Below are 22,107 nucleotides of genomic sequence, written 5' to 3'. Positions count from 1 at the left end.
GCAGGCATGGGTGCCTCCCTGATCCCACAAGGCCACAAAGCCTATTGGGCATCTATGCCACATCCAAGCACGGCAATGTCTCTGGGGAACCCAGCAGATGGTTGCCGATGACGAGGCTGTGGGAGGCAGCAGATGGGATGCAGCAGGAGCAGAGGGTGCTTTGGATTCCCTCAGCTGCTCCAACACGTGGACCCTGGCAGCTGTCTGCTTCAAGGCAGGGGCCTCCCAGGCTGTGGGAACACACAGTAAGCAGCCCAAAGAATGTCTAGAGTCCAAGAAGCAAACAAAGGGCCAGAACTGTAGGTTGGAAGGCATTTCCCACAGAGCAAAGGCAGCACGAAGCCAAATAGGACCTGTCATTGTGCTGTGTGTCACAGAGCTCCCTGCTCAACCTCTCTGAGTCGGCTGTCTTACAACTCTGACATACACCAGAGCTAAAGGTTATCATGACAGAAAGCTGTGGGGCACGATGAAAGAAAGGCTGTGAAGTGCCTGGGGTGGATGGAAATCGTGCCACCCTCAGTGGAGTAGCTGAATATTAGTTGAACAGACATAAAGTTAGCTTGCAGCTGGCCGGGGGGACCTGAAGAGCCGGGGAAGAGATTGAAGTTTCCAACCAGATATTGTCAACCTACTCTTGCATGAATCATCTCATTTGGGTCTCAGAACCCCCGTCTTACAGAAGGGGCACTGAGCCGTAAGAGATGGGTCTGGTGTCTGAGGCACAGTCAGAATGTGAATCCAGACCCCATGCTCTCCCACATGGCCCTTAGATGCTGCAGGATTAAACCCTAGCTCTGACACTGTGTGGTCCAGAGCAGGTGTTCTAGCGCTCTAAGCCTCAACTTCCCCATCCAGGAAACACGAGAAACCAAAACACCTCTGTGGGCTGCAATGAGGCTTCAGTAGAATTGCATGCCTGCAGGGGACTGGCATTAAGTGTCTTCTGTGTGCCAGGGCTGAGGGAGGGTGCTTCAAGGGGTACCCTGTTTCTTAGAGACTGTATGCTGAAGGCAGACTTACTACACAGAGTAAGTGGCTCCATCAATGGACCAGCTCCTCACCTGGAAAAAAAACGGCAGCTGACACCAGATCGCTGCATCAGCTTTCTGTTCCGTGGGACAAATTCCCAGAAAGTCAACTGAAATGGGGAAAGGTTTGCCGCGGCTTACAGCTTCAAAAGTGTCATGGGAGTTTTCAGGGGTGACATAACGGACCTCTGTTCACTCCAGATAGGCCCCTGATGAGAGACTAAAGAAAACGACCCACCCAAATCCAGCCTGGCGAGCCAGTGAGGTTGCTGAGGTCACTTACGGAGCTGGGCAACAAACAAAAGCTTCGCCTTACAGATGCCACCCTTTAGTTGTCCCTGTGTGCACGGATGCAGGAGTGGTCCTGAGAGCTCTGTCCTTTTGAGACGTTTCCCTGGGCTTCCTGAGCCCAAAAGAAGTGTTGTAACCTGGAGGAAATGGCTGTGACTGGCTTCAGCTATGGCCTCTTGGCTACTCACTTTGCCCCTGTGAATTGCAGAAGTACACCCAGGAAAGCGGCTTCCTTCCTGGTGGGCAGAAAGCAGAGAGGAGAGAGAAGGGTCCTGCTGTCCCCTTCTGAGGCACATCCCCAACAACCTAACTTGCCCTCACTAGGCCCTGTCCCTGAAGTTTCTTCTGTCTCTGAGAGGTGCCCTAGGCTGAAAGACGAGTCTTTGACATGTGGCCTTTGGGGTCATTTAAGATCCCACCCTGGCACCTTCCTACCCTGGCAGGCTGAGAACGGGAGCTGGTCCCTTTCTTGAAGCAGCAGGCAGAGCAAGGAGGAACCAAAGTAAGACACAGGAGGCAGAGGGCTGGGGGAGTCACCAGAGGCCCTGAACTCCCACTCCTCCCCCCAGCAGTTCCTCCTGGTGCACACTCTCTTGGGCCTCCTTGCCCAATTCATCTCCCTGCCTCAGTTTACCCAGAGTTCTCTTCACACCGGTAGCTCCCCCTGGAGGAGACATGCTGATGACAAAAGGAACGCCACAGCCCCTGCCAACCAAACAAGATGTCTCTGCCTCTCTCAGCCTCAGCTTCCCCAAGCATAGCCTGGCAGAGAGGCAGCTTCAACATTTCTAAGTTAGTTGTAGGGGTCAGGTGGGCCTGGCATTTACTACAACAGGAGTAAGCTGGTGTGTGTGGGGGGTATGGTATGTAAGTGTGTGTGTGTGTGTGTGTGTGTGTGTGTGTGTGTGTGTGTGTGTGTGTGTGTGTGTGTGTGTGTGTGTGGTATGTGTATGTAGTATATGTGTGGTATGTGTGGTGTGTGTGTGCGTCTATGTGGTGTGCAGGTGCATTGGGGCTTGTAGTAGCCAGAGAACATCCTTGGGTTCAGACCTTATCCACCTTTGTTTTGTTTTGTTTTGTTTTGTTTTGTTTTGTTTTTATAGGGGTTCTTCCCACATCCTGGAGTTTGTCAAGCAGATTAGTCTGCCTGGCCAGTGAGCACCAGGGACCCCGTCTCTGCCTCCCAGCACTGGGCTTGCAGGTTCCTGCTACCCACAGCAAGTGTTTTCTGTCTGGGTTCTGGGGCCCAAGCTCAGACCCTCGTGCTTGTAGCTCTCCTCTCAGCCCCATATGCTTTTGATTCTATCCTTCGTCATTTAAGAGCATACTGAGATAAACAGAGTGGCATCCTAGAGCCGCTGCTGGGGAAGGGGCCTAAACAACCCCCAAGAGAGACAGCAAGCAGTGTCCCCAAGCGAGGATGTCAGGGGAGCCACACATGGGACCCTCTGGGGTGCTGGTGACTGCAGATCTCACATCCTTGAGCTGGCTCTGATTCTGTGTCTTAACCAGGTGGTGGGTCCCTCAGCTGTGTGCTTTTCTGTAAACGCAGGAAGTGCCCATTTAACACTTATGTGTTCCCACTAGTAAATTACACAGAGGTGACCATGGTCCGCCCTCCATATTCACAAGTCTATCCCCAGGTCCAGCTGTGTAATGCAAGCACTTGGAAAGAAATTGTTCCAGGAACTGTGGTGTACCCTGTCATCTGACCACTCAGGAGGCTGAGGCAGGAGGATACTGAGTTGGAGGTTAGCCTGAGCAATATAATGGGATCCTGCCTCAAAAAAGCAAACAAACAGGAAAGTGATACTGAACACAGATTGGCTTTTTCTTATTATTGCCTTAACAAGGCAGAGCAGCCCCTGTTTCTATATCATTTACATAGTATTTGCATCTCATTTGCATTGTGCCTGGTAGTCTAGGCTATCTGCAACATACTTCCTATGTACTGCACAGGCACTATGGAGAGTACATAGTACCAAGCACATGACAGACGTTGGACACAAATATAGCATAATTTCTATAAGAGATGGGACAGGTGCAGATTTGGGGAGGAAGTGGGGTCATGGGAGGCGTGACCTAGTGAGGACTTTAGGAGCATGGTCCAGCCTTCCCTCTGTGTATGCTCTGTCACTTAACCCTGACAGAAGTGTTGCCAACAAAGGCTCAAAACAGCAGAGCCAAGAATCAGGGAATGGAGCCTTCCATGCTAAGAGCTGATGTAACCCTGCCTCTTTGTAGGTTATATCAAGTATTTGTTACAATGTCAGTGAGCTAACACACAGGATACGATCTGGTTACAAATGTCAGCACATCCCAAGCAGGGTAGACTCGCAGGCAAAAGTCCTCTTAGCTAAAGCTATAGATCCTGGCCCCCTCACACAAATGCGCAGGATGCGCACTGCCCAATCCCGTGCCAGGTCCGTGGACCCCAGGGCCGCACGGCGATTTCTCAGCAGAGTGTGCTGAGCCCACAGAGCCACTTAGAAATTTAAATCACCGCTGTTTATGCTCAACAGGCTTCTCAGCACAGAGAAAGTATTTCCAATTATAGAACATGAAAGCCGGTCACTGGTCAGGGTTAATACAACGCTGTGCAAGAGAATGAGCAGGCAAAGCTACCCAGATCCCTAATTACCTGGAAAGGTAATCCTGTGTAATTGGAATTGGAGCAGCTAAAGTAATCATTAGATGTTGTGATCTGGGAGCCGTCCTCCCCAGGCTGAGGGGCTTCACACGAGTCCATAATTAGAGATGCTGAACTCCAGGAAAGAAAGGCAAGATCAGAGAGAGCCGGGGGATGTGGGGGTCGGGGGTAGCGGCCCTGAGGTTCAGCAACTGGAAGGAAGGGTGGCAGAGCACACAGGACACTGATCCAAAGTCCTCGGCAATAGGAGGCGAGACGACCTACACTGCTGTGTGACCTTGAAGGAACACGTCTGCCTCTCTGTGTTCTCTCTTCCTTCCACTGTTCAGTTCTTCATCATTGTCTCCTGCAAACCTGCCGCTGTCCCCACACTGCTGTCCCCACACTGCCAACACAGTCAGCATTCACAGGCCATTCATCCCCCAGAGCTGTTTCCTGCTGCCCTGAGGTCAGACAAGAAACCGCTTCTCAGCCACCCCCACGTACCCTCCTTAAGGTCTCTGTCCACAGAATGTGGCTCTGATACTTTATTCCCTCTAGCTCCATAGTTCTCAACCTTCCTAATGCAACCTTCTTTTAATACAGGCCCTCATGTTGTGGTTATGGATCGTATCCATAAAGTTATTTTTGTTGCTACTTCTTAACTATAATTTTGCTATTGTTATGAATTGTAATGAAAATATCTGGTGTAGAAATGGTCTTAGGGGACCCATGTCAAAGGGTTGTTTGACACACAGACACACACTGGCAAAGACGTCATGACCCACAGGTTTGGAACTGCTGCTCTAGAGGGTGGGCTGTTCTAAACAGGGCTGGGGAATTCTCCCCAATGCTCAGCTCCTGCCACACGCAGAGGGGCAATTGCAGGACCGGGTTAGGTGACACAGCATGGGACAGCCTGCTCCTGAGCAAGGTGATGATGTGCCTACCTTAACGGGTAAACTGGCACCAGGTTAGCTGGCTTTGCTGTGTGTTGTTTTGAGACAGGGTGTTACTAAGGATCCTGGCCTGAAACTTAGTATAGAGCCCAGGCAGCGGTGCTGAGGACTGCTGGGTAGCGGTGACGCCATGCCAACAGCAGTTTGGGCCCCTATGGAGTTGGTTCCACCCTCTCCCAAGAATGTTCTCACCTCCACACACCCCTACTTCTACAACACAATCGCTAACCTGCACTAAATTAAGTGAGCAGAAGAATTGCATGCTGTACGATTCGGGGCAGAGCAGTTGAGAGACTGAGAAACAGGAGGAGCGTGGCTGAGAACCCGACTCAGTCAAAGCCTGGATCAGCTCAGAGCTGTTTCAAGGCCCCGAGATGTGAACAGCTGCTTGTGGCATTGTTTCCCACAGATTTCTACCTGGTGCCCTTCAAAAATCTGGCTCTCTGGCTGCAGCAAACCAAGGTGGAGACGGTTAAAGTCGCTCAGCTGCACAGGCTGGAGCAGACTCGAGCTGCAGAGGTCAGATGGAGGCCCTGAACTAAAGGCATCTCCTAGCATCTCTGCCTCAGGCCCCTTTGCCCTTTCCCTTTCTCCTTCAACAAACCTTTACTAAATTCCTGCCGTGCCCATACAATTTGCACTCTAGAGCAGTAGAGGACAAGACACTGCCTGTCCTCAGGGAGTGTCAGCCGGTGGAGGACATGGTTCCAATGCAATGTGATTGATGCTGACAGGACACATCACTATAGACAGGCATCCTGGGGAGGTTTGGGGACGGCTCTTTAAAATGGGCCATGTCTGTGAAGGGTTTGAAGTATGACTAGGAGTTTGTAAGGCATGAGAAAATGCTGGAGAGGTAGGGAAAGGGTGTTAGTAGAGAAGCGGGGCTGCAGCTGTTGGGATGGAAGTTAGGGAGCCAGGTTTCCAGGGCTCTCCCTGGGCACTCTTGTGTGTCAGGCTCCTGCCTCACGACCCATGTTGCTGCTGCAAGCAGTTGTCAGATGTTCACGCTGATTGGCCTCTTCTAGAAGGTTCTGTGGCTGCAGAGTGGGTTTTAAGCTGTGCAGCCTGGAATACAGGCAGTTAGCTGAGAAGACACTCTGAAATGAGGAGAAGGTGAGGTTCAAGGTCCTCTAGAGACAAGAGGTGTGGCACTTGTCATACACTTGGACCTGGAAAAGGAGAAGTTGCAGAAGGCTAACTCTCAGGCCTGGGGGATGAACAGGGTAGCCGTTCCTGTGGAGGATCAGCCGTGTGTGCAGATCTGAGGAGTCTGCAGTGAGGTGGCCAACAGCAGCTAGAGGCAGATGCTAGACACAGAAGTAGCAGGGCCCAGGAAGCCACCGCTCTTGGTCCATTCCTTGCTCTTAAATAAGGGACATACCTGTCATCCCAGTAGTCTAGAGACTGCAGGTCATAAGTTCAAGGCCAGCCAGGGCCGCTTAGTGAGACTCTGTTTTAAAAATAACAAATAAACAAAGAGTTTTAAACTTTATTTGCTGGGCAATGGTGGCAGGCACCTTTAATCCCAGCACTGGGGACACAGAGGCAGGCGGGTCTCTGTGAGTTTGAGGGCAGCCTGAACTATGGAGTGAGTTCCAGGACAGCCAAGGCCACACAGAGAAACCTTGCCTCCAAAAGCAAACAAACAAACAAACAAAAAAAACCCATATATTTAAGAAAAACATACAGGATAAAAAGAGTACAGAGGTAAAAACTAAAGTCAAGGATCTTGCAACAAACAGGAAGAGTAAAGAGTACAGCAGGGGATTTTTCAAAGGCTGCTTCCAAAAGAGAGGAGACCTCATGCCCATATGGGAAAAACAAGAGCCCAGGAGCAGGGCTCAGACAATGGACCACTCAGCACGATTAGCTTAGCTTGACAGAGAAATGGCCTCCGGCAGTCCTGCCCTCCATTTTGGGAAGTTCCTCAAGATGTTTTCCCAGAGAGGAAGTCAGCAGAAAGACAATGGCCTTGTGGTCCAAGAAACTGAGAACCAACAAGAAGGAGGGAACGAATTCCAAGATAATGTTCAAGAAGATTCCACAACAGCAGCCCAAAAAAATAGCGCTCACTTCTAATCCCGTCATTCAGGGTGCGGAGGCAGGCAGACTGGGCTACAGTGTGAGTTCCAGGACAGCCAGGTACACAGAAACCCATCTTGGGGGAAAATGAAAGAAAAGAAGGAAGGAAGGAAGGAAGGAAGGAAGGAAGGAAGGAAGGAAGGAAGGAAGGAAGGAAGGAAGGAAGTGGCTGGAGAACAAAGGGCTCTGTTAGTGGGGAGGGGGCAGAACTGAAAATGCCCCCGTGCCACACCTTGGCCAACAGCTTGGCGTCCATCCCTGTTAACTCCAACTTCATGACTGCCGTGGATCTGAGGTATCACATGGCCTTTTCTGGTTCTCAAGAAAGAGATTCTCCCGATGTTTTACAGCAGAGTGGGTTTTTCTTTCTTACTTCAGAGCCCGCTGCCAGCCACGTCAGTAACTATTTGCTTAGTTCCTTCCCCAGGAACAGTATTCGAGCTCCCTGTTCCTCCCGTGCCTGCCCAGGCTGCCCTGTGTGAGGGAGTGCTCAAGACGTATCTGTCAGAAAGGTTGTGTGAATGTAACAGACACACAGGTCTGGTGTGTGGTGAGTGAGTGGACGTTACCCCACACACAACACACCAAATGTCAGGTCACCTCTACCAGGGGACAAGTTAACAAACAAATGAACAAGTCTCACACACTCACAACCTGGCCAAAGTCATGTTGGCACCATCAGCCACGCCATCTTGTATCTGTGGCCACACCCAAGTAGGGGGATTCTGTTGGCGACCTGCAGCATTCCAGCCTCCGTGTGGGTGGCACACATTTTGCCCCACTAATGTTGGACCTGGCCCTGAATCTCGCTTTAACCCATGAGAAGTCATTGGGCTTGACACAAGCAAAGGCCTCATGCATGCCTATGTAGTGAGCCTCTCCTACTCTGTGTTTCTGGCATTTCTGTCAGAGGATCCTCAACCTGACCCCTGAATGCGTCCATGAACAGCAGGCTTAAGACCAGTCTGCATCCTTGGAATCAAGTCAGCTTATATCACAGACTCTCAACCCCTGCCCCACACACACGAGCAACCAAGTGCCAGATCAGCTTGTTACCCAGCATTGCTATAGATATTGGTGACTGCTACACTGACTTTCAGGATTATTTAGCTGCTCAGGGTGACTGCTAAGACACTTTTGTCCCTGTGAATAGTAACTGAGGTGCTAAAACAGAGGGAAACTGGAGAGCGAAGGGAGAGGCAGAAGTAAGGGAATTCCGTCTATTTTCAGAATGGAGTTGGTAACATGTAACAGGTAGAAAGTGCTGGGGGTCAGCTCAGGCAGCTTCAGTCAGCTCCCTCCATGACGAGGCCTGCCACACAGACCTCTGTCAAAGAGCAGGTCACATGCCAGCATGCAGGCAGCACTGTTGACTCACAGTCGGTCAGTCACTAAAAGATTAGAGGGAATGTGTTAGCCTCAGAGGGCAAGAGGTGTGCAGCTCCCCAAGGGTTCACTATGATACAGGACACTCCAAGTGCAAAGGCAACTCAGACCGAGCATTCTGAGGCTTAAATGAAGTCTCCATGTGACAGAATATTCTATAGACATTCACAAAAGGAAGACAGAATTTGGATGCGACTCAGGGGTAGAAACTGTGTTTGAGCCATGGACTGGATCTTCATTCACCAATAGCACAGAAGGAGAAAGAGGAGGGTGAAGAAGGGGGAGTCAAGAGTACTGATAAGAAAAGAAATTCATGATTCCATATATGTAAGATGTATGAACAGCTACATCGACACGTATGCATGTGCGTATCTTTGCAAACACTGATAAAGCAACACAGTACTAGTGACCATCAAAGGGGGAGCTTGTAGAGTCCTCTGTCTCTAGAATATGCACTCAAGTGTTACTAAAACTTTCCCAAGTGTGTATCATTGTGAGAGTCCTGTAGAACCGTGGTCCAAGGAGCAGTATGTGCAAAGGCCCTGGGGCACACATCGCCTTGGCTGGCCCAGGGCACAGCAAGTATTCTGGAGCTGGAGTGTGGTAAGGAAGGGGAGGTGACAGGAGATGGCATCCTGGGTAGAGGGCCAGGTCACACAAAGCCTATGAGGCCATAGCAACAACACTCAGTTTAACCAAGTAAGATGTGGCCCACAGGAAGGTTAAGCAAGGGGATCCTGTCATGTGATTCATGTTTCAAAAAGAAAAAAATCATTCTAAGTTAGGTGTAAGCCCAGCACACAGGAGTCTGAGACAGGAGGATGAAGAGTTTGAGGTTAGCCTGGGCTGTAACAAGATGATACAGTATATAACACATACACACACACACACACACACACACACACACACACACACAAACAAAACTCACACACACACACAAACACATGCTCTCACACACACTCCACACACACACTTTCTGTCTCCTACACACACATTCTCCCCCTCCCCCTACACACATTCTCTCTCTCTCACACACACACTCTTCTCTCTCTCACACACACACACGTGTGTGTGTGTGTGCACATGTGCACGTGTGTGAGAGAATGTTTGTGTGTGAGAGACAGAGTGTGTGTGTGTGTGTGTGTGTGAGAGAGAGAGAGAGAGAGAGAGAGAGAGAGAGAGAGAGAGAGAGAGATCTCAACAGTTAAGAGCACTGACTGCTCTTCCAGATGACTCCAGTTTGGTTCCCAGAACCCACATGGAGACTCGTAGTTTTCCAGTCCCAGGGGGTCCCATGCCCTCTTCTGGCCTCCTCAGGCACCAAGGTCACATAAGTTGTACAGACATACATACAAGCAAATCACCCATATACATAAAATAAATAAATAAAAACTCTGAACTGGAAATATAGCTCAGTGATTAAGAGCACTGACTGCTCATCCCGAGGTCCTGAGTTCAAATCCTAGCAACCACATGGTGGCTCACAACCATCTGTAATGAGATCTGATGCCCTCTTCTGGTGTGTCTGAAGACAGCAACAGTGCACTTATACATAATAATAAATAAATAATTCTTTAAAAAAATAAAAATAAATAAATAAAAACTTTTAAACCATTCTGACCCTAGGATATGGCTCACTGGTGAGTACCCGCCCATGTTTAAGGCCTCGGGTCACCCCCCCATAATTAAGCAGTAAGATCATGAGGCTCAAGGCCAAGAGGCTCAGTAGCTGATAATTTGTCACAGAAACCTGAAAATGTCTAGAGCAGAGGTGAAGGCAAGGAGGGAAGTGCTGGCCACTCAGATGCCATGGAGCAGGGGCCCCAGGAGCCCCACACCCCTTAGATGTACCTCGTCAGCAGAGGAGCCAGCCATCTGAGAGCCAGGTTCAATAGAGACACAAAGATCTGGAGTTTAGAGCCAGCCTGGCCTACATGAGACGCTGTCTCAAGAAACAAACAGGCTAGCAAGACGACTCATGGGGTTGCCACCAATCCCAATGACGTGAGTTCACCCCATGACACACACGGTGGGTTAACTCCCACAGATTACCCTCTGACCTCCAGACCTGCATGCAAACACACACAGTATGCAAAGGTAAGCATTTCTGTAAAAGAAACGAAACGAGGAAAGAGCTGGGTCCTAATCCCACCTCCTAACTATGTGACTCTACTGTGCCTGTTTCTTCGCCTGTGAGGAGGGTCATGTGACTCTGTGTGTGACGAACAGAGCCCAGAGAACAGTCCAGTGAGTGAGGCCTGTGTGCGTGTGTTTGTGTGTGTATGTGTGTATGTATATATGTATGTATGTGTGTAAGAGTGTGCGTGTGTGTGTGTACATGTGTGCATGTATATATGTATATGTATATATGTGTGTGTGTGAGATGTGCGTGTGTGTGTGTGTGTGTGTATACATGTGTGCATGTATATATGTATGTGTGTGTGTGTGTGTGTGTGTGTGTGTGCGTGTGTATGTATATATGTGTGTATGTGTGAGAGTGTGCGTGTGTGTGTGTGTACATGTGTGTATGTATATATGTATGTATGTGTGTGAGAGTGTGTGTGTGAGTGTGTGTGTGTGTACATGTGTGTATGTATATATGTATGTGTGTGTGAGAGTGTGCACGTGCATGTGCATATGCGTGTGTGCGCGTGTGTGTGAGATGTAGGAAAGGGTTGTACATTAGCAGACCAGAAGGACCCCAGGAAGGAGGAAGCTGGTGTAGCCAGCTCGCATATGAACACAAAGAGGCAGAAATGCTCAATGCAGACCTCCCAGGGGTCAGGGGTCCAATGGCTTACTCTTCTCTTTGCGTTGGGCTCCTGTTTGAAGTGAAGAGTCAAGCGGAGAGGGAAGATGGGGATTAGTGAATTTGACCTAAAAGCACCTGGGACCTCAGGGGGAGCTGGGAGAGCCATGCAGCTGTCACAAACCAACAGGGCCACACAGAGTTAAAGCCAGAGACTTTGAGAGGCAGTGGGGACAGAAAAGCCTTCTATCACTAGGTAACAAAGCCTGACACACAGCGTCCTCGTAAACATTTGATATATGCCATCAGACGGTCCTCTGTGCGGCCACCAAGTCCTAAAAGTCAAACTGCACCACCAGTAAAATAGATGACGTTCACCCTTGGGGGCTCTCAGTCCCCATAAAGAAAGCAAGGGAGGCTTGAGCCCTCTGGAGGACACAGCCATTGTACACAGTGCACAATGTACACTGTACACAGACATGCGATATTTCCAGGGGGCACCACATGGACATACCATTGCAGGTGCGCTGGAACACGGCCACAAGTACACAGGGGTACCCTGGTGCCTACATCCTCACACTGAATGCATTTGCAGAACTCACCCACCATGCCAAGGAAGCAAGCATTCACCTAAGTCCTGCTCAGGCAAACCCACACTGGAGTCAAGGTCCTGCCTTAAAAGCCTGACTCTGCCTGCCCTTTGCTCTGAAATTTTAGTGATGTAATCCCTCTGGAATGTTTCTCCATCGTCAATGGCAAGGGATAGACCTCTCATCAGGAGGTCAATGGAGGTCCTGGAGACGAAGCTGGACACCGACAATTAGTAACCAAGCCCCCAGTAGCCACCATCCCCGTCTGTAAGAAATGCTGGATTGCACAGTGTTTGCTCGTAATCTCTGGTTGAAGACAGACAGATCCTGGTGGCTCAACCAAGTGCCTCAGGATCAGACTTGTGCACAAATAGGAAATGTCTCCAGGGAACCTGAAGAAGCAGAGGAAACAGTCCATCCCCGCAGTGGGCACTTACTCAGCTGAAGGAATTGACTCCTTCCTGCCTGCTGAAGGGCACTGACTTTCTTGTCCCTTGTCCCTCAGTCTCCCCAGGGTGGCTTGCTGGAACTTTCCAAGAAAATGGCAGGTCTGTGGGGTAGCATCATCACCCAGCCAAGGCACCCCTCCTCCACTGGCCTCCTCACTTCATACTCTGCCCCCAGAGACAGACAATGCTGTGTAACAGGAAGCACACGGCTGCAAGAAAGAAACCCCAGGCTCTGACAAGCCACCAGGCCAACGCAGGTCCCCAGGGAGGGCAGAGCTAACTACTTACCTTTCTCTGAAGCTGGGGCGAGGTCAATGAAGCTGCGACATTTCTCACCTTGGGAAAGAAAAGAAGGGTTTCAGAACAAGAGGACACAGCTTCCCAGTTTGCCTGCCCCCTTCCAAGAATCTCAGAAGTAGCACTGCCCCCAACCCCACCCACAAGGCAGCTTCCTTAGCCATGATTCCAAGCAGCCCTGTTGTGTGCCAGGAGCTTGGGTGGAAACCTGGCCAAGTCAGAGGCCTGAGCTCCACCTTCTGTCCTGCAACTCCTTCTAACCTCCACCCTGCCCAGGCTGTACCTCCTGTTGTCCTTTGTCCATTCTGTATGCTGATCACATGAAGCAACAGCGCGCGTGCGCGCACGCGCGCGCGCACACACACACACACACACACACACACACACACACACACACCTTTGCTATTATCTCATTTAAAAAAGTGGGCCCAGGGAGGCTTCCATTGGCCTATCCAGCTCCTCTCCACACCCTTCCTGCCTCAATCACTCTTGTCTGTCTGGAGCCACCATAGTTCTCAGACAACGTCCCCTGAAACTCCCGAGCTTCCTGGCAGCCACACGGAATGACAAGGCCTGGAACACAGTGCTGGCAGAGGGGTTAAGGGAGGCAAAGCCTGACCACATTGGGTCTTAAAAGGCCTTCCAAAAACTTCTCTCTACTCTAATGTGTGTCACTCCTGCCCAAGATGCACCAGGCCACACACAGGTGGGGAGACGCCATGGTGGTGGCTCAGGCAGGATTGTTTTCACCCCTGTGCTTTGCACGGGGGCCAGGACCCTCAGCTCCCTTTACAGATGAAGACGGAAAGGCTCTGAGATGCTCAGCCACAAGACTGGGTCAAACAGCAAAACGGTGCTGCTCAGATTATGATCAACAATATAAAGAGAGATGTGGTGACAAGCAAGAACATTCTGGAAGGGAGCGATAAGAAGAAAGGGCTGGCCTGGGGGCAGAGCAACAAGCCTGCACAAGGACCCGGACTCAAGTCCAATGACACCGCCCCTCAAGAAAGAAAACTGAACTTTCTGTTAGATTTTTGAGCAAATTGTTTTAAACTTTCTTTAATGATATATTTTCCCAAAAGCTGTAGGGAGGTAAGTGGGATGTTCAAACTCAGACCAGACCACCTCCATACTGATTAGATCTTGGGTTGTCTTCATGACCTTGTTTCCTATACAGAAAAGAAAGCTAATGTCAGAAATCATGTGATCCAGGTATAGTGACAGATGCCTATAGTCAGCAGGAGCCTGAGGTAGGAGCATCATGAATCTGAAGACAGCCCAAACTTCACAGTGAGACCCTAACTAGGATGCAATCTCCTAGCTATATATCCTAGTTAGGACTAATACTGCTATGATAAACCCCATGACCAAAACAACGTGGGGAGGAAGGGGCTTATCAAATTTGCCCTTCTATATCATAAGGTCATCAGCATCAAAAGCTGTCAGGGCAGGAACCTGGAGGCAGGAGCTGATGCAGAAGTCATGGAGCATGCTGCCTATTGCCTTGCTCCCCACAGCTTTCTCAGCCTGTTTATAGAACCCAGGACCATCAGCTCAGGGATGGCACCACTCACAATGGGCTGGGCTCTCCAACTTTAAGCACTGTAGTGGTTCGAATAAAATTGGCCCCCAAAGGCCCACAGGGAGTGGCACTATTAGGAAGCGTGGCCTTGTTGGAAGAGGTGTGTCACTGGGAGTGGACTTTGACGTTTCAGAAGCTCAAGCCAGGCCTAGTGGCTCACCGTCCCTTCCTGCTGCCTGAGGGCCCAGATATAGAACTCTCAGCTCCGTCTCCAGCACCATGCTGCCTGTGTGCCACCATGCTTCCCGCCATGACGACAATGGACTGAACCTCTGAACTGTAAGCCAGCCCCAATTAAATGTTTTCCTTTAAGAGTTGCGGTGGGCCTGGTGTCTCTTCACATCGATAAAACCCTAATACAATCACTAATCAAGAAAACGTGGGCTTAGCTACAGCACAATCTTATGGAGGCATTTTCTCAGTTGAAGTTCCCTCCTCCCAGATGACGCTGACATAAAACTAGGCAGTACAGTGTCGGGACATTTTGTACTTTACAACCTTATTGGTATAAAGATGAGTGTGTTGAGCATCACAGATCAACCTTTTTTATGATTTTAAAATAAAGTAAAGCATCTGCATGGGCCTATGAGGGTGTGGTGGCCCTTGGCTCTCCTCTGGTTCTAAGGAGGGCAGGCTCCCAGCAGCAGCTCTGGTTCCAGTCCCAGGTCGTATTTAAGAATTGTGCACCAGGGTTTAGCTGTCTCTTCCCTTTAAACAGTGCTTGAAGAAGGTATAATTCCCATGGCCCAGGACTCACTGTTTCAAGGCAAGTTAACATTTTTCCTTGTATCCCCAGTGTTGTCACAGGTCTTGGGAGCAATCCCCATGATCGAGTTTACACATTTTCATTATCCCCAAATGGAGCCCTGTACCTGAGTAGTTCACTCCCTTCCTGCAACCCTCCCAGCCCTAGCCTGGGACTAGTCTGTTTTCTGCCCCTGGGTTTGTGGCCTTTTATGACTGGCTTTTCTCTTAGAGTCATGGTTCTGAGATACCTGCGGTGTGCAGTGTATTGGCACTTCATTGATTTTGTCTTTAGTACAGAGTCAAACCTCTTTGTTTTGCTTTCTGCAGCTTCAGTGACATGTGGTCAACCACAGTCTCAAAGTAATCAATGGAAAACTCTACAAATGAAGAACTCGGACACTCTCATCACCCTCCATTCTCAGTAGCATGGTGAGTGAGTGCTCAGTCCCACGCTCCTCCCACACCTCATTCCTTTGAGCGACCAATCCACACGTCTACAGTGTCTCTGGTCCGTCCCTCAGCAGCCTCTTTGTTGTCTGATGAGCATCATGGTGTGGCAAGGCTTGTATCTAGGCAACCCTTGTGTTACTCAGTGAGGGCCCCAAGTGTGAGATTAATGGTGCAGAGGATGTGAAAGGGCAGAGAGCTCACAGACTTTGGGGCAGTACTGCAGGGCATGGGGCAGGACTAGTCCACATGTGGCTTGCCCTATGGGAGGGTCCCAGCATCCACTGAGTCTTAGACCACATGCCCCGAAGTTAAAGCAGAGGGTGCTGGTACCGCATTCAGCCATCCATTCTCTGGTTCATGAGCATTTGGATGTGTGTCCCTTTTTGAGGACTTTGCCAGTGTCCATGGACAAGTTCTTTGCTGGCAAGTTTTTGTTTCTCTGGGGCATTCCCCGGTAGTACAATTGTGGGTCATGACCTAAAAGGGACCCAAGCTGTCTCCCAAGCAGCTGGGCCATCTGGCCTCCCACCCACAGTGATGACACCTCTAGTTTCCCAACACTGGGACTGCCAACCCTTTGTCACTTTAAGCTACCTGGATTCCTAAGAGATACCTAAATAGATATAAGAAGCAGATTCTAGGTATAGAAAGATAGATGATACATACATGGCTGATACATGGATGACAGATCAATAGGTGATAGGTTATAGATAGGTGATAGATGATAGGGAGATACATGGTAGATAGAAGAAGATGATAGAATCAGGCTATATGAAGACCCACTTGTCGCATTTTTTCTTCATCCTGCGTGGTTTGGAATCACACCTAAGAAGGCTGGCCTAACCCATCTCATGGAGATTCACACCTTCAATCTCCAAATCTCATACCTTTAACACTGTGCTAGCATTGACCACGTGTCTGTGTATGAAGAGGTCTGCTTGGGCATGAGGGTCCCCAGCTATTCCTGCACCCCTACTAAGATGGCTTCTCAACACTGGGTCATCTCTTTCACAGACACCCATCGGTGAGAGTACAGGCTTCACTACCCCGGCTTATACATAGCTGCTCTAATATGGCTGCCATTATGCGAACTCTATATTGTTTAGAACTTGTTTTGACTATTCTAGGTTTCTGGTATTTTTCATGTGAATTTTAAGACTAACTTCTCAATTTCTGCAGAAAAGCAGGTTGGAGTTTTGCTCAGGATTGTGTTGAACCTGGAGAGCACCTAGGGTCGAGGGGCCAGCTCAGTATGAGGTCCTCAGTCCCCCTTCCATGACCACTGGCCACCTCCCATCTTCTCAGGTCAACCTGCACTTCTTCCGACATTCTGTAGTTTTAAGGACTAGCTTTCCGTTCTTTGTTACATCTCCTCACACCTCACCAGCTCGCAGTTAACAGAATCGTCCCCTGGCGTCCACATTTGGGTAATTTGTTGCTCGCCTCTGTAAAAATGATGAGTTTTAGATGCAGACGCTACGTGCTGCCGCCATGCTGAACTTATGCACCGGGTCTGATGGTTCTTACTGAGTTCCCAGGATTTATTGTACAAAATACAAGCTCGTATCATGTTTCAGAAGAGATGATGTGTTCAGTCTTTACAATCCCGGGCTCCTTCATTTCTTTTTGTGACCATCTGCTTGGCTAAAACCTACAGTAAAATGTTGACTAGAAACAGCAGGGGCGGACACCTGTCCCTGGTCTTGTTGGGGGTCGGGGGAGCTCGTCTCATTCCATTAAGTTTCTGTCAGCTGTTGGTTGGTTTTCGTCTGTAGTTGTTTGAATGAGATATCCCCCCTGGTCTCAGGCATTTGAATAATTGGTCTTTGGTTGGTGGTACCATTTAGGTAGTGTGCTGGCTAGTTTTATGCATTGAGAACATGTCTCTGTAAGATTGGGCTATAGGCAAGTTAGTAAGGTATTTTCTTAATTAGTGATTGGCATGGGGGGATCCAGTCAATTGTAGGTGGATCCATCCCTGGGCTAATGATCCTGGAGTCTGTAAGAAAGCATGGTTGAGCAAACCATGGAGACCAAGCTAGTAAGCAGCACCCTCCACAGCCTCTGCATCAGCTCCTGCCTCCAGGTTCCTGTCCTGTTTGAGTTCCTGTCCTGACTTCCCTCAATGAACAGTGATGTGGAAGCATAAGCCAAAGAAACCCTTTCCTCCCCAAGTTGCTTTTGGTTATGGTCACAGCATTAGAACCCCTAACTAAGACGGGCAGGCTTAGGAGATAAGCTCTTGCCGGAGGAAGTATAGGTGACAGGATTGGGCTTTAAAAGCCTTATGCCTGTTACCAGTTCACTCTCCACTTTCTGCTTGTGGTTTAAAGTGTGAGCTTCTGAAGGGGTTTGCAACCTCATAGGAAGAACAATAGCAACCAACCAGACACGCCCAGAGCTCCCAGGGACGAAACCACCAACCAAAGGGTACACAAGGAGGGACCCATGGCTCCAGCCGCATATATAGCAGAGGATGGCGTTGCCTGGCATCAATGGGAGAAGACCTTGGTCCTGTGAAGGCTCGATGCCCCGGTATAGGGGAATGCCAGGGTGGTGAGGTGGGAGTGGGCGGGTGGAGAGGGAACATCCTCATAGAAAAAGGGGAAGGGGCATCAGAGAGGGGGGAACCAGGAAAGGGGATAACATTAGAAATGTAAATATATAAAATATCCAATAAAAAAAAGTGTGAGTTTCTGCTCCCATTGCCTTGCCTGCTGCTTGCTGCATGCCTCCTTGCCATCCTGGACTCTTATCTCTGTGCAAAACTGCACTCCTGAATAAGCTCTCTCTTCTACAAATTGCGTTGCTCATGGTGTTCTACCACAGCAACAGAAAAGTAAGCAGTACGGAACCGGTACACTGCCTGTTGTCTGTTTGATGCTGTCTTCCTGTTTGTGAAGTGGTTTTATCACCTGTAACAGCCTCCAAGAATCCCTACTTTAATAACAAGCCCGGGCTCTGAACTTTCTGTAACTCACCCAAGACCACAGAGCGGGCAAGTAATGGAGTACAGCCCAGGATCACAGACTCCAATCTCCGGGCCCTGAAATACCCCAGTCCTCTATTTTCATTGCTTTGCCAGTTTCCTACTGCTCCAGCTGCTGCTGCTGCTGCGTCTTGCAGCTGGATCCTGTAAGGAATCCCCTGGGAACTTCATTCTAAACAGGCAGGGAAATACACACAGGGATAAATAAATGGCTCTCAGTTTTTTATTCCTGTTTCACAGAGCTAAAGAGACGTTTGAGCAGATAGGGTCAACCTCAGCCTGCACTGCCTATGCAGGGTAAAGCTGACATTTAAGGAAAAATCGTAGAGGTGACATGAGGAAAGCAGGACACCTCCGCAATGAAAGGTGTGACAGCTAACATCTAAAGAGGAGAGATGTCTCATCCTTCCCCAGTAGAGATTAATCACTAGACATTAATGGGGAGATGCTGCTTGGCGCCATATTGATTTGCTGCTTTTACAAGTGGCCCTTACGGCACTAGCATCAATGTGTCAGGTATTATTAAGTTGATACGTTTAATTAAAGGGTTATGATGCATATAAAACCAAAGACAAGTGCACTGACCCCTTCATCTCGAACATACAGATGAGCCTAAGGCCAGACCCAAGCACTGTCCGCTTGCTGCCACCTGATGGCAGTGTTCTTTCTTGGACCACGAACTGAAGAGGACAGGAAGGGTCCTGAATCATTAGATTTAAGAGGTCTCCATTAGGGAAAGGGCCCCACACAGAGACTGATTTCGCGGGTCTAGAACCCTCAGATGATTCAAATGTGCATCAGAGGGTATCAATCACTCTCCACCTGACCTTCTAGGCAGCACCTGTCCCCAGGAAGGACAATCCTAAAAGTCCCACAGTATCCCCAGAGCTCCACAGGAGAGGGATATGGTCCTGCTTCAGCAAAAAATAACTGCCGGGTGACAAGGAGCAAACTCCAGAGAATGCAAACGGAGCCTCGTAAGCAGCGTGAGGAAGAGGTGGCCTGAGGAGTGCTCACCTGGGAAAGACACCTAACTCACAGGAATCTGGTCTGTCCCGCAGGAAGAATGGGAGGATGCCTGAGACCTTGTGGAAACGCTGTGCGGCTTGGAGTCTGAAATGGGTCCTCAGCTGTGGGGAAGTTGGCTTGCACCCCCACCCCGAGTAGGCACTGTGTCTAGAGAAACCGATGTGCCCCAGGAGTGATGGAGCATGTTCACTCCCACAGACGTGGAGAATGCCCTCCTCACCAGGCCCGTGCACCCTCAGAGACTCCCAAGTGGGACTCAGCACGTAGCTGTACCAGTCACCCACTCAAGATGTCAGTGGCCCCAGTAACTGAAGAGAGCCTGTGGGAATGGGCGATCCGTTGTCTGGTTGAGAGAGGATTGACATCCCTGCCATCTGGGTCACTGGGGCCTGGCAGGGAAGATGGTACCATCCCAGGGGTGTACTGTGACTATTTACAGAATTATAGACAGGGTGAAGACCTAGCAACCAGGAGGTTCTCACTACCCAGAGTCTGGAGGAAAAGAGTCAGGGCAAGTCTGCAAGACTTGTTTGTTTATTATCCCTGCTGTCCACGGAACACACTGGTCCACAGAACTGTAGAGGTGAATGTGTAGACAGCATTTAAAACAGCCTGGAGATTGCACACTGACCCCACACATAGCGTTCTCTCTCTCTCTCTCTCTCTCTCTCTCTCTCTCTCTCTCTCCCTTCTCTCTCTCTCTCCCTTTTCCCCCTTTCTCCCTCCCTCCCTCCCTTTCTCCCTCCTCCCCTTCCCTTTTTCTTCTTCCTCCCCCTCCCTGTCCCCTCACTTTCTCTCAAGAGTCAAAATCAAAGTCAATGTACCAAGTAAGCTACCTAGAAGTGTTTGATTCTGAGTCCTAAAAACTAAGTTTTCTTCCCTGCCTCCCACCCACTCTTATCACAGCAGTATTCACAACTGTAGAGTTCTAGGACCAGACACAGCACCCAGGAAGAGGTGAACGGAGATGAGGGGTGGAAGGGCATGTGATGGAGTTCTGCTCAGCCATAAAGAATGAAATTTTCCAGGAAAACGGAGAAAACTGGAAATTGTCATGTTGAGTAAAATCAATAGTATCACGAGGACAAAAATTGTGCGTTTTCATTCATGCAAAAATCTAGATTTGAGGGGAAAAAAGAGAACAGAAGAGATGGCTCAGTGAGTAAAGGAGCTTGCACATAAGCCCTCGGCCAGAGTTGAATCCCCAGGACCCATAGACGGTAGAGAGAGAGAACTGACTCCACAGGGCTGTCGCCTGACCTCTATGCATACACAATGTAGACTCTACACAAATGCCGATACCCATACGCATCACACATACACAAGTTAATAATGAATAATAATAACAAATACAAAAACATGAAAATAGAATGTGGGAAGGAGGAGGAGGGGAGCTGAAAGTGGCCAAAGCATGAGACACGCGTGTGTAACATGTCATAATGATGGCATCCTGTAGAGCACACACGGATTAAAAACAAGCCACCGCCTTCATACCCAATGCAGCTGTATTCCCCCAAACTTTACTGAAAGCCTACTGTGTGCCCGGCATGGTTCTGAGTGCTGGTAACAGAGCAGTGTGCCAGAAAGGCAAAAGCCAAGCCCTTGCACCACCTCCATTCGGACAGCAAAGCGTCTTTGAGCATCAGTCACCCTAGATCAGAGAAAGGTACCCTGGCTCTTCTAAACAGGACAGCATCTGCCCGGAGGTCAGCTGGATTTGGTAACCAACAAAGCTTCGTGAACACAAGAGTCTTGTTCACTGCTGTGTCCTCACATTCAAGGGGGGTGGGGACATGACTGCAAGAAACAAAGACCCCTTCTCGGCCTTCTCAAGAAGTCTACAGAGAGGTGCTCTGAAGGATGGGCGGCCAGCCTACCAGCAAGCATGGGGAAGGCAGAGGTGGAAATGGGGGGTGTCCGGTGGACGTAAGAGGAAAGAGACACACAAGAAAAGATGCTGACACTACAGGGGCAGTGATGGCTCTGAGGGCAGCATGCTTTGTCACCAAGCAGAAGATCTGAACACGCTGAGATCACCTCAGACACTGTATCTTTCAGGTGGATTCTAGTTCTAGTTCTTTTTGAGACAGCCCATTAAATTGGCCAGGCTAACCTCGCGATCTTCTCGGCTTGCTGAGTGCAGGGATCACGGTATGCACTTGGTACCAACCCAATAGTCATTATGTCTATGAGTACCACCCTTCACTCTACGGGTTGCCACCACCATTTGACCCTCTGCTCTGGATAGTTTTGTGTCAACCAAGTAAGAGTCATTTGAGAGGAGGAAACCTCAATTGAGAAAATGCCCCCTCTGAATTGGCTCGTGAGGCAAGCCTACAGTGCATCTTCTTGATTATTGATGTGGGAAGGCCACACTCACTGTAGGCACTGCCACCCCTAGTCTAGTGGTCCCAACACGTAAGAAAGCAGGCTGAGCAATCCATGAGGAGCAAGCCAGTAAGCCACACCCCGCTGTGGCCTCCATGTCAGTCCCTGCTTCCAGATTGCTGCCCTGCTTGAGTTCCTGCACTGACTTCCCCAGAGATGGACTCTGATGTGGGAAAGGCTGAAATAATGCCTTTCCTCCCCAAGAAGATCTGGTCACGATGTTATATCAAAGCAATAGAGACCTTACACACTGGATGCTTGATCCTTTCTACTCAAAACCTTTACCCTCTATTCAGTGCAGGAGGAAGGTATTGAGGATCCAGCTCAAATACCCCCCAGCTCTGTCACAGGACCCTCCCTTGCTCACCAACTGTCTGCCCATCACAGAGCCTCACTCTGAAGGTCCATGTTTTATAACAATTTTATATCAGCTCCCTATTCACACCCAGGAAA

General features: G+C 49.5%; 1 protein-coding gene across 1 annotated transcript in view; it reads right to left on the bottom strand.

The window, feature by feature from the left end:
• The window catches only part of Gsg1l (GSG1 like), a 203,318-nt gene that overhangs the window by 127,682 nt on the left and 53,529 nt on the right, over positions 1 to 22,107 (bottom strand). The window contains exon 2 of the mRNA XM_032892685.1: positions 12,458 to 12,505. Within this exon, the coding sequence (XP_032748576.1) occupies positions 12,458 to 12,505 (48 nt within the window). The remainder of the gene's footprint in view (positions 1 to 12,457; positions 12,506 to 22,107) is intronic.

The sequence above is a fragment of the Rattus rattus genome, chromosome 2 (assembly GCF_011064425.1).
Source record: "Rattus rattus isolate New Zealand chromosome 2, Rrattus_CSIRO_v1, whole genome shotgun sequence".
Taxonomy (NCBI): Eukaryota; Metazoa; Chordata; class Mammalia; order Rodentia; family Muridae; genus Rattus; species Rattus rattus.
This window is presented reverse-complemented; position numbering and strand designations above follow the sequence as displayed.